Source organism: Etheostoma spectabile, chromosome 11 (assembly GCF_008692095.1).
Source record: "Etheostoma spectabile isolate EspeVRDwgs_2016 chromosome 11, UIUC_Espe_1.0, whole genome shotgun sequence".
Lineage (NCBI taxonomy): Eukaryota > Metazoa > Chordata > Actinopteri > Perciformes > Percidae > Etheostoma > Etheostoma spectabile.
Window position 1 is genome coordinate 5568096 of NC_045743.1, and position 19212 is coordinate 5587307.

Consider the following 19212-nt stretch of genomic DNA (forward strand, 5'->3'; position numbering starts at 1 on the left):
AACTAGATTCAATTCAATTCAATTAAAAAATCCCAACAACAGTTATCACACAGCGCTTTTCATGAAAGAGCAAGTCTAGACCGGACTCTGTGACGTTGTTTACAGAAACAATTCCCACCAGGAGCAAGCACTAGGCGAAAGAGGCAAGGAAAAACTTCTTTTTAAGAGGCAGAAACCTCGAGCAGAACCATGGCTCAAGGTGGGTGGTCATCTGCCTGGTCCGGTTGGGGGTGAGAGAAAGAGACAGACAGAGAGAGAGAGAGAGAGAGAAAGAGAGAGAGAGAGAGAGAGAGAGAGAATTGTAGCACAGGGTGTCGAGCAGGAACATGGAGGCAGCAAATCACATTAATAAGACCAAAACCAACAATGCATTAGTCCGTCACTCAATACTTTACAAATTCCCCACTTTGTCTGTGGCAAGCAACACAAACACCATCCATTCATACATACATAGCCTACATTTTGAAATGTTCTTTTGTCACAAATAGTTTCATTGATCCATTCTAGTAAGTACTGACAGCAGCAGAGTGGTGTATGTGGGATTTACTCAAAATAAACTACAATGCCCATGTTCATCATCGGAAGGAGCCCAGTGCCCCAGAGTGGCTCATTTATGTGTTTTTAGAGTACTCCACTCATTTGACATTGCACTTGTACCATTGTCAGACAGTAGACTAAAAAAAAATAATTTCGTTTTTCTATTCCACACATTCTTCTTCCTTGTCAAAACCTTCAGGTGCCCTCATTTCCCACAATACAACTTGAACACTGATCATTCCGTCTGAGATTCATGTCTGTTATGCTAATAGCGGCTAATGTAGCATTGAGTCGCTAGCTTCAAGCAGAAATGAGGAGTGGATCACAGAGGTCTGGTAACCTCATTTCTTTCTAACTCCACACCCCCTGTTTGTTGTTTCATTTTCAAACTTGTAGTCTGTACCTAATGCTGACTCAATTTTTTAGATAAATGTATTTGTATTGCTGAAAGAGTGACTTGTTTCTGCCTACATACTGTAACATCATTTTTGTCTGTGGTTAAGATGATTATTTGCTTTTGCAACCTCAAAACGTACTGCAGCAGTCAAATTGCAGTAAATATATACTAAGTATATAAGTGTTTTGGTAGTAATCAATGCTATGAGATGTTAAAACATTTAAAAAATAAAATAAATATATATATATATATATTTATATATAATATATATTCAAAGAGGACACCAGCTATGAGTGTAAGTCTGTCTGTGTACATTTAAAGCTTTAGTGCGTAACTTTTTTATAATAATGAATGTCTGTTACATTCAAGCCATTTCCAAATTAGTTGATACAAAGATAATTACGACTATCAGCTCCACAAAACTCTCTTTGTATTTCTTAGAATGGCTATGTTCAGAAATTGGTGGTGTCCGGTGACTTTCCTGCGCAGAAACTTGAGTAAAGATATTTACCTCTTCAGAAGAGTTCATCATGTTTTTTGAATCCTCCGTGTACTCCTTGGCTACTAGCAGTGAAGCACGTTCACGGAAGGCTTGTAGTATGTGGATGCACTGACAGAATTGTTGTCATTACTTTTGCACAAATGTTGTAATTCCTCATATGGGAGACTGAAACTATGCAGTATAGCTTTAAACACAACAAAACAAAACCCAGAGAAGTACTGTAACACCCCTATGGTAACACCACATCAAAGGGTCAGCCCATTCCTCCAGAGCCAGGTGAGCAACAACAACAACTAACTCTTTTTTTCACCTGACCTGAGAGAAACATTTCAGGCGTAACGGTCGACTGAGCCCACATCACATAATTACAGCTCAGGAGATCCTCTAGCAGTCACTTCACCACACGTCTCCTTCCGGTTTCCCATCAAGACAAAGAACACTTTAACATTTTCATGTGTGGACTCGACCTCCTCACACTCTACACAGGGTCTACAACCAAACTGATCAGTCTTTCAAAAGGTCTGTACTTTCACCCGGCCCTCCAGCTGTGTCTGTTTGTGTATAAAAATAGAATAATAATCTGGTAGGGCTCGAAAGTTTGGGCACCCCAGGTAAAAATTTGTATTAATGTGCATAAAGAAGCCAAGAAAAGATGGAAAAATCTCCAAAAGGCATCAAATGACAGATTAGACCTTCGTCTAATATGTCACAAAAAGTTAGATTTTATTTCCATCATTTACACTTTCAAAATAACAGAAAACAAAAAAATGGCGTCCGCAAAGGTTTGGGCACCCTGCAGAGTTTATAGCATGAACCACCCACTCTGGAAAGCTGAGACCTGGATCATGGATTGTTCTCAATCATTGTCAATCTTAAGGTTTTAAATGCCCAGACTCATCTGACCTTGCCCCAACAATCAGCACCATGGGTTCTTCTAAGCAGTTGTCTAGAAAACTGAAACTGAAAATAGTTGACGCTTACAAAGCAGGAGAAGGCTAGAAGAAGATAGCAAAGCGTTTTCAGATGCCAATATCCTCTGTTCAGAATGTAATTAAGAAAAGGCAGTCATCAGGAACAGTGGAAGTTAAAACAAGATCTGGAAGACCAAGAAAAATATCAGACCAACAGCTCAAAGGATTGTGAGAAAAGCAAGTCCAAACCCACGTTTGACTGCACAATCCTTCCAGAAAGACCTGGCAGACACTAGAGTTGTGCTACACCATTCCACTATAAAGAGATACTCGTACAAACATGGTCTTCATGGAAGAGTCATCAAAGAAAACTATGTCTATGTCCTCACCACAAAAATCAACATTTGAAGTTTGCAAATGAACATATAGACAAGCCTGATGCATTGTGGAAACAAGTTCTGTGGACCGATGAGGTTAAAATAGAACTTTTTGGCCGCAATGAGAAAAGGTACATTTGGAGAAGAAAGGGCACAGAATTTAATGAAAAGAACCTCTGTCCAACTGTTAAGCATGAGGGTGAATCAATCATGCTTTGGGGTTTTACTGCAGCCAGTGGCACAAGGAACATTTCACGAGTAGAAGGAAAAATGGATTCATTAAAATTTCAACAAATTTTGGACACTAACTTGATGCCATCTGTGAAAAAGCTGAAGTCAAAGAGAGGATGGCTTCTACAAATGTATAAGGATCCTAAACACACCTCAAAATCCACGGTGAATTACATCAAAAGGCGTAAACTGAAGGTTTTGCCATGGGCTTCACAATCTCCTGACCTCAACGTAGTTGAAAATCTATGGATAGACCTTAAAAGAGCAGTGTGTTACAGACAGCCCAGAAATCTCAAAGAACTGGAAGACTTTTGTAAGGAAGAATGGGCGAAGATACCTCAAACAAGAATGGAAAGACTCTTGGCTGGCTACAAGAAGCATTTACAAGCTGTGATACTTGCCAAAGGGCAGTACAAGGTAGTAACTCTGCAGGGGGCCCAAACTTTTGCAGACGCCATTTTTTTGTTTTCTGGTATTTTGAAAGTGTAAATGATGGAAATTAAAATCTAACTTTTTGTGACATATTATACAAATGTCTAATCTGTCATTTGATGCCTTTTGGAGATGTTTCCATCTTTTCTTGGCTTCTTTATGAACAATTTTTACCTGGGGTGCCCAAACTTTCGAGCCCCACTGTATAGATGACTGCCATGCACATGTCAAGGATGGATTACAATATGGTTACTATGAAACATTTAATTAAGAAAGGCGTAGCTGGGAAAACCTTCCTATAAATGTTCACATCATTTACAAACAGTGAAACAGGCAGTAAACTTCTACTATCTACCATTTAAAATACACGATTTAAGCAAGCAGGAGGTAGAACTTAATCAAATTATGTTTATGAGCCATATCTCGCAATGTCTTCGTTCATACACTTCATTCAAACTGGAGTTTCATGTTCTGACATTTAAAAAGTATCATGTTATAATAATTAATGATCAGGTTCTAACGTGAAAGTATCCCTTTATAGCAATAAGCTTAACAATCACATAATAAAGTGAAACTTTTCATGTTATAGCGTGTTAAATAGTATGTTGTATTAGTATTAGTATAACCTGATAAGTTTGTACATTGTGAAAACGTGAAAACATCTTGTTATACAATAAACTTTTCACATAATGACATGATACTGAGACGTTTTTCTTTTTCTGCTGTGGCAACACTATGCTTCCGTAACTTACTCCACTACTGTATATCGTATACTTTAAACTCCAAATACATATTTGACAATCATAGTAGGCATCTGCAGTACACTAGTTACTTTTTCATATGCTTACATGATATGGCAGTAATATAGGCCTACAATCCACCTTGTACTGTACAAAGTACCTAAAAACATAGATGAACTACAACATTAAAAAGCGCTTACATTAATTTGTAAGTGATAAAAACAGAATAATATATTATTCTGTTAATATATAATTATGTATCACTTTGAAAGGATCAATTCTGCATAATGTGTAGGCTACGTTTGATACATTTTGCTGATAACACTTCTATAGACTACTTTTATTTTTGAATTCAGGACTTCTTTTACAATTGTACTTTTGTTACTGATAGAATAGATGTACTTTGCTTAATGGCCAACTTAGAGTATGAGAGGAGTTGTGTAAGGATAACTGGGTTGATTTACATTAGTCAAGTGTCTTGTGGAGATGGTCGGGGCCATGTGACAGTTTACACACAGGAGCTGGCACAGTCTCGTCTTTCTGAACTGCCTCACGCCAGTGGTCGGGCCTGACTGTTTTTGGAGAATCCTCCTTTCTGGAGCAAGAGGCGGGCCTTTGGAAAGCAGGAATGCGCTGGAGGTTTTCCTGCAAGCTCCCTCTTCAGATGTTGAAGTCCCGCGTCTCGATATGGACATGTGGCCGCTGGTGCTCCTGTCCGTCCAGCTCTACTTCTGCTCCGGTTATGAAGGTAAGGAACTGACAAAGACTCTCATTCACATCCTGGACATTGTTAACCCTACTGGGACCAGAAGGATGAAATCATCGAACAGTTTATATTTAGACTGGTGAAAAGATATTGGATGTCACTGATTTGAGGCTGGATTTAGATTCAACACGAAAATTGGGAGAAGTGTCACTTTTTTTGGCATGCATTTGAGGCTTCTTACACTCACCGTCGGTTTTTGGTGAACCGCGGCGGTGTTTACGTGGAGGGGGTGGACAGAGGGGGGAGTGCAGTGTGCATCTGGGGGACGTTTCTCTGCACAGAGCTCAGTCTGTGCTACTAATGAAAGCACTGCAAACTTAGTTTGCACTGTAACATTGTAGTGCAAGTTTGATTTTTGTCGTCTCTTTTAAGAGCAAACTTTTCATCATCTTTTTGCAAAGTACTTCTTGGAAGCATTTACAGTATTTTACTGATAAGTTTCTGTCCTGGTGTTGAGTAAACATAGAACTCTCTCTGTCTCTCTCTCTCTCACACACACACACACACACACACACACACACACACACACACACACACACACACACACACACACACACACACACACACTACCACACACTAGTCGATAAATTCCTTGACATTTGATGACTTTAGCTAAATGCAATAGACTTATTTTTTTCTTAATTTCCTCACCATTTTTAGACATAATTAAAAAATTGATTAGTCAAAACATAACCGTTGCAGCCCTACACTGAAGAATAGCATACAACAACATACCGACTATCCAGAAGGAGTCAGACAAGAGCGGGGCCTGTGGTCTGCAGTAAGAAACTGAATGACTTAAAAGCGCAAACGGATGGAGTATGTTATCGACTAATCTATTTTTTAATTATGCCTATAAAAAGTGAGGAAATGAAAAAAAGTCATCAAATGTCAAGGAATTTATCGACTAATTCTTGCAGTAGTGTGTGTGTGTGTGTGTGTGTGTGTGTGTGTGTGTGTGTCACAGTGGCAATGTGCCTGAAAATGGTTTGAGAGTGGCTCACCACTGCTGTATGATCAGTACAGGCTGAAACATGAACACAAGCTGCAGAGCAGATTTACACTGACAGAATAAAAACAGCCTGTCGAGCTGACAGTGCGGACTTTGGTCTGTACTTGTGTTTGTGTATGTGTGTGTTTATGAGGAGTTCAATTTTACAGGGGTATGATTGTGTTTGTTCTGGTGGTCAATTAGCCAGTTGTGTTGTGTTGAGTGTGCATGCCTGGGTGGCAGTGCACCAGAAGGACCACATTTGCAACTTATGGGCTCTTTTTTTAACAATGGAAATCGTTAAAAAAAAAAGCTTGGCATGTGTGCTACATCATTTCTTACAGTTAAAACCTGTCTAAAACAAGTATTCGTAAAAGCCAGATCACATTTTCCGTTTATGTGCTGATGTTAGTGTGGAGAAGATGCACCCTCCACACTCAGGGAGTAACTTGGAGAACAGTCACTCTAATAAGTGTTTAGTTTTGTCTCTGCCAAAACGATGAGCAACACTTACAAAGTCCAACAAAGTAAATCCTGAGTAGTCACAAAGGAGATTATTTTTATGTCATTTAACTGTCAATGAATAGCTAAGAGGTAGTTACTGTTCTTAAGTTCATGCTGAAATACTTGGAACAATGGAACAATGCAGCGCACTCTAGTTCGTAATTGAAGGCAACTGGCTGCAAGCGATGCCTGTTAAAATGTCCAACAGATGGCACTGAATAACCTTAAAAAATGATTTCTTCCCTTTTTAAGTTACAGGCTAACTAACTCTGAACACTATAAGCATAGCATGTGGTGGTATGTGGTATAGTAGATGTGTCACTTAAAGCTGCTGTAAGTAAGGGCAGTGGAACAAACTGTGGACTGATATATTATGACCTTATTACTTATTAGTATTACGGTCCTGCAGAGAAAAGTTATTAAGTAAGTATAAGTTTATTCCCTTCTAGAGGTTTGTCAGGAAGACAAGTTTCTACGTTTACTGCACTATTAATATTTAGACATCTTTCTCACTACAATCTCATTTGAAGTAGAGGAACAGGAATATAAGGCTGGCGGATGATGTCACCTCAGCTAGCAGAAGAGTCTGAGATCACATTTTCTGTTCTTTAATTAGTTTGAATCTGGAGGGCTAAAATGAACAAAGGCCAAAGCAGGCCCAGTCTGTTCTGCATATCCAGTCTATCAGCAGCAACCTTTTAGATTAGCAGACAAAGACATTAAAGATTCATTAAAGTTCATGTCAACGTAACTTGTCACCCAGAACATACACCAAAAATGTATTTTTATTTCTGGTTGGCTTTGGTGTAATGACGCCTACATCAACATGAAGGTTATTGTTTTAGCTCCCGGATGTAAGTTGAGTTCAGATTTGAGTCGCGCATGCTCCGATTTAAACAGTTTACGGCATAACGTGTCATACTGAAATTTGTGAAATCTGTGAAATAATAAACTTTTCTCATTACAAACAATAACAGAAGATGGAAATCATTTCAGAAACGTTTTAGCTCTCTATGATTGTTTGATTGCTAACGTTAACTCAAAACTCCATTCAGCTGACAGCCTTTGTTGTGTTTGATGCTAAGTTGTAGCCAGCAGTGAACCAACTTTGTTAAGTAGGTCCATTTTTATTCTGTAGTGATATGACAGACTTTCTTTAACTGTCTATGGGAACAGATCGTGCCGTGGCGTAAATCCTCGTACATCATGTTTATCGTCTGCGAATGTACGAACATCTTGCACATGCGCTGGTTACTACGGGTTACAGCAAATTGGGTTTTATACAACAGAAGAGCAACTGTTACTTCTAGTTTTTGCTCTATTACTCCCTTGGAAAATTAAAAATGACTCACTGGCATTTTTGCTAAAAATAACTGTCATCTTGTTTTGTAGACACATTTTTGAAGAATGGTCGCAGTAAGGGCTAATCGCAGCAGAAGTAGGATATATTTACTTTGCCTTAGCAGTAACATAATACAGTTCTGAAATGGTGTAACGAGGATGACAGTGAGTCTAATATCAATGAGATACAAATATGAGGGTGACATACATGCATCGTTTCCTGTGAATCCCTCGTGCATGTGAAAGCAACTTGAATCCAGAAAGGGAATACTGGACTCCGCCACAAAATACATTATACTAAATAAAATAATAAATACATGCCACTAAATACATACATCAAAAAAATACAAAAGAATAAGTAAGTCATTATTTGTTGATAAACCTGCCAGCCAATCCCAAACAAGTAGCTTCATTTGCTGTGGTGTGAATTGTTGTGTCTGGTTTGTATAGAATAGCCTCAAGTGGTTACAGAACTGGTCATTTTTCAGGCACAAGTGGCTATAAATAATGCTCACTTTGAAGAACACACACACACACACACACACACCAACACACACACACACACACACACACACACACCTGTAATTAGTTTCCCATGCCTTTCTTTGCCTCCCGTCTTCCGACCATTGAGAAGTAGGCACTGAAGTTTTCCCATTAGACAGCTAAATCTGACTCACTCAGTACGTGGGTTTGCTGTACAATCCATGCTGTGTGATCTGAATGCTAAAACCACAGTTTGTGTGTGTGTGTGTGTTTGTGTGTATTGGATGACTTGTGGCATTTTGGTCCAGACAGCTTTTATTAAACTGACAAAAAAGCCATGATGAGGAATGGAGGGAATGGGACGCAAGATGTGCTCACAGTATCAGGTTCAATGACCAACATAAAAAGCTGGAGGAGGTCTGAACACTCCTCACTTGTGGATCCTGAACAGAGGACACATTCACACCGGGCTTCATAACATCCCAGGGACAAGGTTGAGCACCCTTCCCCCTACTTTAACCCCTTCTTCACCCATTTTCTATTTCCTCTCCTTTTTATTGCTTCTTGACCCCATCCCTTTGTCCTCTTTCCTCAAATAACCCTCCTTGCTCATCACAATTCCCCTCACATTTGTCTTTTACCACTATCACTCAAATGTGTTCTCCACAGCTCTGCAGCCACCACTGAGAAATATTTTAGTTCCTCTTGGAGGCTTCTGCTTGTTTTTTGGTCAAAATATCTTTTTCTCTCTCTGAGTGTTCTGTTCACTGTTTAAAATTGACATAAAATGGTAAGTAAGATCTATTGTAGCTGTTTCACTCCTTCCATTTCTACCAAACACAATAGGGGGGCACAGCAAAAAAAACACTGGATTGAGCAGAATGAATCGTTGTGTCAAACAGATTTCTTTTTTCCAAACCAGCTGGAAAAAGACGATCTTTTGTGATTTATTCCTTGTGCATGTGGTCTGTCCAAAAGATCCAGATCCCCCACAAAGTCTGGTTCAAATGAAAAGTTAAGCAATATTTTTAAGCCTAATCTTGGTGCTCAGTGTCAGCCCAGGACAAAGCTTTCTAATATTGCCTAACATCTTGGATGCAGCTCTTTTCATTGTATTAGTTGCTTTTTCTTCTTATCTTTCATCCCCAGGGTCAGGACAGTACGCCTACGGAGATGACGAGGACTGGTATTCTCGTAGATATAAAGGTGACTACATGCTCAGCTTGACCCTGCCAATACATTCATACATACAGTACATGCATTCTGAAACATGACTCACATTTCAATTTAGGGACTGCTTATGTTGAAATCAAAGCAAATATGGTTTTCTGAATTGTTAAGCAGACCAACAGAGAGTTAACTAAGTTCTTCTAGGTTTAACGTCATTAACTAAGTTCTTCTAGGTTTAACGTCACAGTGAAATAGCAGTTACCCCCAAATTCCACAGGATGCGTAATGGCTGTGGATCCGCTCCGGAACGATGTCGGAGAAATTTGGTTTCCATTAAAGTCAATGTGTGTAGTTCCACAGACTGCGGATTGGCTGTATCCCAGCTGCGTGCCAGCTCTGGGCATCCGCAGCCCTCCGGAGCAGATACGCAGAGCTTCTCTGTTTGCTGGATGCTGGAAAGCTCCGCAACAATTTGGCATGCGGCAGAAAGTGCGGGACAGGAAGTCGAGCACAAAAACAAATAAAACATACGGTTAATTTTTAAATTAAAGTAGAACGTGCTCACGGCGGATCATGTTTTCCTGCACTACACCTTGAAAACACAGCACAGAGTTGTTTCCTCTCTACTCCTTTGGATGGAAACAAACTGTTATGGTTTTTGTGGTATTCTTCGTGATATTGCGAGATCTCGTGCGTCCTCGTGACTTCAGCCGTCAGTCATGGCCGCAGCCGTTCCGCAACCGATCCGGACCTGGTGGGTGTTGACGGACGGCGGCGCACAAAGCAGACACGCAGTGGGGCTGATCCCTGGGTCAAACTGTCATTATCTAATGTGAGATATTTCAGAATGATACAGAATATGTCAGTGGGTTTAGTTAGCGAGAAGGATTTAAATAGAATCCTGATTTGATTGGTAGTTAGCTTACACCCACACATCCCTCACCAGCACTGTAAGAAACATAAGGTCGAAGGAGAAATAAATAAATTAGAGCAAAAGATTTTGCTGCCTGATGTCCAAACCAACACACCTTGGACCTATGATACTGCTCTGCAAGCTGTTATGTCTGTGAGCTACTACAAACCACTGGCTAATAGTGGCTAGTTGCCCCAAATCACATTTGATTAAATTAATGTAAATGTGTACACACAATTTACAAGAGATCAAGATGTGCCATCAATAATATTTTAATGTATTGCGAAGGAGACGTTGTTTAACACTTTTCTTTTTGGAGTATAACCTGAACAATTAACACAGAACACAGGATTAAGAACTTGAAGAAAAAAAATGTATCTTTATATCTTTAAATATCAATATCTTTAATGTGACATAATTCAATACCAGTTGGCAAGAACAAGCAACTTTGTGACTTAGTCACGTCAAAGTAGCTTCCAGCTATAAATTAGGGTTCAGTTAGACATGGAACATTATTGTCCAGGCCAAACTAAACTCTACCCTTGTGTAAAAGCTCAAATGTAGTATTATTTTCTACTACTCCGTGGTTTGTGGAGACTTTGCCAACGCACACACATACAGAGAAGGAGGCTTGCCATGTGATGAATACTCATTTTTTTTTAAATTGGAAATTAGCCTAAACTGGTGTGTCCTCTCTCCAAGTGTGTGCATCATGCATGTGTGTGTGTTGGTGAGTGTTTGTACTGAGCCAGCAGAAAATGAAGTGCAGATTTTGATTTCCCTATATTGGAATGAGAACCTTGTGGCTCCTCAAACTTGGCATGAAACAAGGAATTCTTACACAAGCATTGTGGAGATGGACAGAGGTGTCCGCCATTGGAGGAGAAATTTTGAAAGCAAATGCATGTTGTCAGGTCTTAACGGAATTGTTTGTCATTTTGAGAAATGTACTTTTTTGCTTTCTTTATTAGACTTGGATAAGCAGATCAATACCACTCTTGATGTAGCTAAAGATAGCAGGGTAAGCTTAGTTTAGCATAAAGTCTGAAATTTAGAGGCGGAAACAGCTACCATGGTTCTGTCCAAAGTAAACAAAAATTAACCAGCACCTCTAAAGCTCATAAAGCTCACTATTTAACATACTATATACTGAATGTATAATCCAGAAAGTTAGGTAATCTAGGAAAGTACTATACATAATCCCCCCCCATAAAACTGCAACCTTTTTACACTTTTTTTGTATTGATTAAAAAACAGACTACAGCGTGTTAATTTGTTAGCTTAACTCGTGGGTGGATTTTGTCACCTGCGGACAGAACCAGCCTGTTTCACCCTGTTTACAGTCTTAATGCTAAGCTAACCGGCTGCTGGCGGTAGCTTAATATTTACAGTATAGACACAAAATTTGTATCCATCTCCAAATTAATTAATCCTTGAGTGGAGCTCAGTGGCCAGCAGATCCGTCTGTGGTTGTTGTGCAGCTTCCAAGTATGAATGTGTACAACTGTGTGAATGTGATCAGGGCGTTCCTGCAAAAGAGAGGCTGCCTAAATAAAGGTTAAATAAAAAAATAAACTAAGGAAGGAGTTTTTTGTCAGTCTTGTCAATGTCATGTTATGGCGGACTAATAATCAGTAGGCTAGTGTAATAAGTATAAATAAAGTGCTGCACTCTCAACACTGTTATCTGTGTTAAAATGTCAACACTCTATTACACACACACACACGCACACACACACACACACGCACCACACACACACACACACACACACACACACACACACACACCACACACACACACACACACACACACACTCTTAAACTTAAGCGCTCTCTACACATCATTATCTGTCTTTTCCTGAAGTGAGACAATCTTACCTGGCTCATGTGACACTGTTGGAATATAAGAAGTCACAGATGAGGTAATGAGAAATCCTCCGTATCTGTCTGAACTCAGATGATGGGCGGGTTTTCACATTTTCACACTTCTAAAGGAAGTCTTTCTAAGCTTTTATAGGATTCAGGTAAGTGCTTATTATTGAAGACCGATACTCTTCCATTCCAAAGCTGTGCCATTAAAAAAAAACGTATAATTGCCTTGAAGGAAATGTCAGTGCAGCAGTTTTCCCTCCATCTTTAGGGACTCCATGGTGCACGCCCATTAAGGTGAAACATGGGGATGTGAGCTGTCGCACATCCAGAGGAGAACACTACAGGAACGTAATGGGGACTCGCTGTAAAATCCGCTGCAAGCAGGGATACGAGTCCCAGAGCTCAGAGGTGGTGTGTATGGCCAGCAAACACTGGTCCTCTAACTACGCCTGCCGAGGTAAAAACTAACGTCCTACACACACATACACACACACATGTATACACGTACCTACATGCTAGGTTTTCTTCATGGGGATTCCTAGGGGAACAATAATTCTTGCATTTTTGAGCAAGTTCATTCTTGGCCAAGTAAATAGCAGGTCCTCGTGCTAACTTTTTATGACGGATTTAGTTTTTTTCCAAATCTTACATTTTAATTAACTAAAACTAGTTGATGTTCAGGATTATAAAATTAATTTATGTTCATACAACAAATTTGTAAACAATTACATGGATCCATTTCTTCTACCTGAAGTCTGTTCTCTGCAGTGTTTGAAATTCTCGAGGAGTGGTTGATACATGACTTTTAAGAAAAGGCCAAGATGGACCAGGATACTCAACATAATGTATTGCATGTACCTATAGCAAGTCATTTATCAACACTGAGCTCTTTCTCTGTCAGAGATCCGCTGTCCGAAGCTGGACATGCCCGCTAACGGCGGCTACAAGTGTTCAGACGGCTCCTACTTCAACTCTCGCTGTGAGTTTTTCTGCTCTGCTGGATTCAGTCTGAAGGGCCAGAAGATAGCAACCTGCCAGCACAGCAAATCATGGAGCGCCGGAGTTCCCATCTGTGTTGGTAAGAATGTGTGTGTTGTTCTTTTGTGCATAATTTCATCTCCCGTAGAGGACTTCCTACAGACTACTGAGCTGCAAAACACATGTTACAGGTAATTACTTGCCTAGCTGCAGACTACAGAGTATTCCCCATAATACAAGGTTATATGGTTGATGTTTGGACAAAGACAAGCCTCTAGACATGTACACAGACAAACACAATACTGTGGTTTGTCTCTCATCACCAGAAAATAATAAATATTTTTTACCTTTTTGCAGCTGCCGTCTGAGCCTGAAAAGTTAATTGAAAGCTAACTAACTCACGTTTTTTGACACTATTAACAAAATGATGGAACTAAACCTGACACTTTATAAGTCACAGTTATAACGACCGACGTGACACAATTTTCTAACATTCAATAATTTTAGTTGCTTATGTTTCAATTTGGGTTCTAATCTGTTTCATGAAATTACCATCTTCTTCTCTGGGGACTACCAACTTCACAACCGCGCTCCTTCTCTCCATCTGAAGGCTTAGATAGAGACTCAGCCAAAGGTGGAAGTCTGGCACAACCACCTCCGATTGGCCAAAACTCAGTTCTGTTAACCCTTTCCTTGATTGGGTTACAGGTGCATAGCATTGGCGACAGTGACACAGGCCCTTTGAACCTGTAATTGTTTTCCTCCGTCACTAACAGACAAATTTGCAAACTCGAACTTAAAGCACTAAAATTGATTTTTTTTATTATTATTATAATTTTTAGGGGGGTTGAGATGAATTTAAAAAGGTCTAAAATTGGTGCCAAATGGTGATCTTATAATGGCTGAATTGTCCTAAGACCTTGCCCTTTAAAGCAGTCTATTACTACACTTCCTGATTTTGGCCAATATAGTCTACGTTTCCCATTCTTCTCTTGTGGCCTATGTAGTAAAATATACATTCAAATGTGTTTATTTTCTTTTGTTGTTGTTTGTTTCTCTCTCTCTCTCTGTAGATATGGATCCTCCAAAAATCAAGTGTCCTAATCTTAAGGATAAGTGGGCAGAGCCAGGAAAGTTGACGGCGAGGGTGACCTGGGACACACCAGAGGGTGTAGACACTGCAGATGGCATCCTTACAGAGTCAGTCTCATCTCCACCACCCTTTTTAAGCTTTTTCTCCCATTTTCCTACATTGCAATCAGTCTGTTTTAGTCCTGTTGGTTAACCCACTCTGAACAGGGAGATCACATTGAAAGATTAAAACAGAGTCTGTCTTTTTCAGTGTTACCCTAAAAGGGAAACCTTCAAAATCAGACTTCCCAGAGGGCCTTCATAAGATGTCCTACACCGTGCTTGACCGTGCAGGGAACAAAGGATCCTGTCGCTTCACTGTCCGAGTGCGAGGTGAGCCTTTAAAAGCTTTTTGATGGTCTATGTGGAACACGAGTTTCTGTTACCCTTTATTTTATGGGTTATTCCCAAGAAGTCTCCTGGAAATTACTATGTAATTTGGTACGAACAATGGGAAAGAATAGAGATTGGTACACTTCTAATTATATCAAATGAATGCTGATGTAGCCTACATGTCTTATTGTCAATGCACAGCAGGTCATCTCAACATGTACAAATGTGATAAATGTGTATGGGTCAGTGTTGTAGTCGAGTCATCAACGGTTGAGTCCAAGTTAAGTCTCGAGTCCCCAGTATTTGAGTCCGAGTCCAAGTTGAGGCACCATTACCTGAGTTTAAGTCTGAGTTGAGTCATGAGTCCAGAGAACAGCAACTCGAGTACTCGAGTCACTTGCTCCTGCATGATACAGTTAAAGACTAAATATCAATATCTTATATCAAAGTTTTATCACCTATTACACATTAAAGTATTCAGGAACTTCATCAAATTTCAGAGTCCTATTTTATGAATGCTCAAGTCCAGTTTCATGAATCCTTGAGTCCGAGTTTAAGTCCAAGTCAACAAGGCCTGAGTCCAAACCAAGTCACAAGTCCAATGAGTAGATACGCGAGTCTGACTCAAGTCCTGCACTCGGACTCGAGTACTCCATCACTAGTATGGGCAATAGTACAATTATTACGTTACAATTTTCAGAGAGATACAATTAACATTCACTCTGTTTTATATTGAGTTAATCTCTCTTGAAAACTCCAATGATGTCCCTATTATTAATACCAAATTACAGGGACCTTATTTACTTCTGGTCTTAACTGACATCATCTTTAGCATAGCGAAAAATTAATTAAATTATTCCAACCAAAATCCCTTTTCATTGTAGACATGTTGTAGAAGGCCAATCTTCCCTTATTTCCCTTTACTTTAACGTGACCTTGCTGGCTCATGTCTCCTGACTATTTTCTTTCTAATGTGCCTCTCTTCCTGTGCAGTGCGGCGCTGCAGCCCACTGTTTGCCCCTGACAACGGTTATATGAAGTGCGACAGTGACGGAGACAACTATGGTGCCACTTGTGAGTTCACTTGCACCGGCGGCTACGAGCTTCAGGGCAGCGCTGCCAGAGTGTGTCAGTCCGGACTCACTTGGTCTGGCTCAGACACCACCTGTGCAGGTACATACTACATGCAGATAGACACACACATACTTACACAAACACAACAATCTTTGGTACAACTTTACTTGAAGTTTCTACGTAAGAATGACATGACACTGTCATAACACATGAACCATAACCCGAACCATAACCATAACCATAACTTGTCATGACAAAACCGAATCCTACTTACTTAAAGTGTTATGTCACAAACGTTTATGACTTGTTTATAATGTTTTATGACACGTTCATGACAGTGTAATATCACTCTTATGTAGATACCTTCAAGTAAAGTGTAACCCAATCTTTTATTTATCATTTGTTTTTAATTGCTCATAGCAGTTTGCAAGAAACAAGAAAAATCCTTATGAAAAATAAAAGGTGAGTAGATAAGAGTGGATGTATTTGTAATGACAGAATTGCATTATGACACAGCATTAATACCAATTTTCAGTTTCACTGAAAGACTTGGTGCTGATAAGTTTCTATTATTAGATTTTTGTAGGATAAGTATTCAGCCACAGAACATAATAGGGTTGTTCTGAGTATACAATAAAACAAAAACTGTTTGACAAATTGGGTTACTTTTAATGCTCATTGGGCAGTTTTAAGGCTCTGATTGGGCTACTAGGTGTCAGTCAATTCTGGCAACAGTTTTCATGTCTCAATCTTCGTGCTCTGACTTTGTTTTTAATTGGTGCTGTCTAGTGGCAATAAATGCAACCATCTTGTGTTTGCCTACCTCTGCTAAACTGGTTCCATGTGAGTGAGAAGCTCAGTGCAGGTGAAAATGTGCCCCCTGTGCCATCGATGGATTCGAAAAAATCAATACTAGATACCCCTCTATTGACTGCCTGTATCTGTGAGACATGAAAAAGTAGTGGCTGTTTGAGACTTGAGTGTTGCAACACACCATCAGTAATTTATACCCACTGTTGCAGGTTTGGTTTACTGAATACGCTTCTATGGTGCATGACATCTGCTCAACAGCCAGAAAGAATCAAACTATGCAGCATCTCACTGTGGTTTTGTATTGTATTATCGTACTTTTGTAATGTGTGTCATGTCTTGTCATATCACTTAATTGTACATTCAATGTCATCACAGCCATGAACATTAACGTGGGAGTGCGTACAGCTGCTGCACTGCTGGACCAGTTCTATGAGAAGCGACGGCTCCTCATTATCTCGGCCCCAACGGCTGCCAATCATAACTATCGCTTCCAAATGACTAACTTACAGGTGAGGCACGACTCACAGGGAGAACATGAGTTGTATGTGGGGCTAGTGAGACAGAGGGAAGAGGCGATGGAAGTCAATGCTGCAGTGATTTCCGTCTCCACTGCTGCTCGCAAACAGGAACGCAGTGTGTTTGGTTTCTTTCTCGCTTTGCTGTGTAAGTGGGACAAAGCAATAAGACAAATAAATAATGGGGGTGGGGGGCAGAAAATGTCAAGGCGATGAATAAATGATTCTGACAACTAGCGTTGATAAGGTTTATTCTAGGGCTGGATGTTTCCACGGCTCGTCAGAAACTGTTAGGCCGAGCTGTCTCTGAACACCTGACCTTTCAAAGTGACAGGTTATGCTGGAAGACAAAACTGTGTTAAAGGTTTGTGAACAACCTAAGTGATTAGATGTGGAATCTCACATGTCATGAGTTTTTGGTGCCATTCTGAGCAGAATTGATTAGTCGATTAATCGATTAGTTGAACTGAGGATTTGTCTTTGGACAAAACAAGACAAAGCTGTTTCCTCTCTGAAAAGCCCATTATTTGTGTTTGTGCTCTGGAGGTTTTAAGTTTCCTTGTTTCCTACTTTAGTTCGACAGAGTTGTATATCCTCTGTGAAATACTGTTTTCTTTTGCCTGCAGAAAAATAACAATCAATAACAGCTATAAAACAGCAAAACTTCTAGATCAGTTTCTCTCTTCCTGTATCCTTCTCTCAGCACGCTCAGTGTGGACTGGACCTGAGGCACGTCACAGTAATTGAGCTGGTTGGGACTTACCCAGCACAAATTGGTCGAATTCGACACAGGCTGCTCCCTCCAGCACTGGCCCTGCAGATCAGGTACACACACACACACTCACTCACACACACACTCACTCACTCACACACATATATACTGTATATATATATATATATATATATATATATATATACTGTATATATATATATATATATATATATATATATATATATATATATATATATATATATATACACACACAGTTCTACTTGAGTAAAAAAGTAAAGTACCTCAAAAGTATAGTACTTGAGTAAATGTAGTGAGTTTCTTTCCACCACTGCTGCTCACTGAACCAAGTGTGTTTCCTAGGATACTGCTTCGGATACCTCATAGGTCTTTCCAAATGGTGCTGGTAGACAAGCAGGGCATGGACAAGCAACGCTACCCGTTCCCAATCACATCGGCTGAATTATTCACCACCATTGACACCTTCCCCCTCCGCAAAGACGAGATGGTGCTACAGCAGGAAGCGGGCCAGAACTGTCAATCATAAAACACGTCCACGGACTCTCAGCCATGGTTGATCCTTCGCCCTCTCAGTCACAGCAGACAGAGCTTGTATCTCTAACATGTCAAACACTACCTGAACTCATTTAGTCCGGTTTCCAGTGTGTGTGTGTGTGTGTGTGTGTGTGTGTGTGTTGATCTGAAGCATTATTGAAAGAGGTTGACTAAATGGAACAGGTCATACAGTACATCACAATCATATTGATTCCTTTGTCTTGTCAATTTTTATGTTTTATTATTATTATTAATAATAATATTTTCAAACCAGAAATATGTTCTACTATTTTGTACAAAAAAAAATATTTTACTGTATGAACTGGGAAACTCTTCGCCTGTTTAATATTTATATCTCACATCTTTTTATAATGATCTACACTCTCTGGAATACTGTGTGTGTCTGTGTGTTTAATGTACAGGAGAGTGATGCTGCTCTGTTAGTACGCTGTACATTTATGTCTGAATTTACAAGACACTGATTAAATGTTTATCATCGAGGATGTGATCTTCACCGTGTCAATGTGAGTGCAAGAGACATGTACGATCGTCTGACGACATGTCGGGAGAGAAATTAAACAAGGCAGAATAAAGGATGGAGTTAAAATCTCCATCTTCATCAAATTATTTTGTAGTACAGTTAAGCTTCAAACAGTTTATTTTTTATTAAAAATAATGCCAGAAGTCTTCTCATCTTCTCAGCTTTCTTAGGCAAAAAAGCGTATTTCCAAAAACGTCTAAGTATTGCTTCAAGTTTGTAATTTTTTGTAAGTTTGTCTTGTTTCAAGTCTCGTTTCTTCAGGAAAAAGCATTGCAATCTTAAATGTGCAAAAGAGCAAATTGAAGGCACTCACGCATAGAGAAGCAAGATGAATGTATGCTGTGTTACATGGCAGATCATTTGGACAACAGGTGGA

General features: G+C 39.7%; 1 protein-coding gene across 2 annotated transcripts; it reads left to right on the top strand.

Annotated features, from left to right (window-relative positions):
- Positions 1-4665: 4665 nt before the first annotated feature.
- Positions 4666-18798, top strand: srpx (sushi-repeat containing protein X-linked). Of its 2 annotated transcripts, XM_032529215.1 has the most exons (10): positions 4666-4875; positions 9362-9418; positions 12435-12623; positions 13068-13244; positions 14218-14344; positions 14487-14608; positions 15602-15781; positions 16871-17004; positions 17714-17835; positions 18104-18798. In XM_032529215.1, exons 1-10 carry the CDS (start codon positions 4815-4817, stop codon positions 18285-18287), a joined length of 1353 nt encoding a protein of 450 aa, XP_032385106.1. In that variant the 5' UTR covers positions 4666-4814; the 3' UTR covers positions 18288-18798. The 2 variants fall into 2 exon arrangements, with proteins under 2 accessions (XP_032385106.1, XP_032385107.1); XM_032529216.1 differs by lacking the exon at positions 9362-9418 and having other exon boundaries at positions 4671-4875.
- Positions 18799-19212: the final 414 nt, after the last annotated feature.

What these genes read in the sequence shown, in the direction of transcription:
- srpx (XM_032529215.1), top strand. Translation starts at nt 4,815, where the DNA reads ATGGACATGTGGCCGCTGGTGCTCCTGTCCGTCCAGCTCTACTTCTGC. An exon ending in CTCTAACTACGCCTGCCGAG is followed by an intron (nt 12,624 to 13,067) that starts GTAAAAACTAAC and finishes TTTCTCTGTCAG; the next exon opens with AGATCCGCTGTCCGAAGCTG. An exon ending in CGGAGTTCCCATCTGTGTTG is followed by an intron (nt 13,245 to 14,217) that starts GTAAGAATGTGT and finishes CTCTCTCTGTAG; the next exon opens with ATATGGATCCTCCAAAAATC.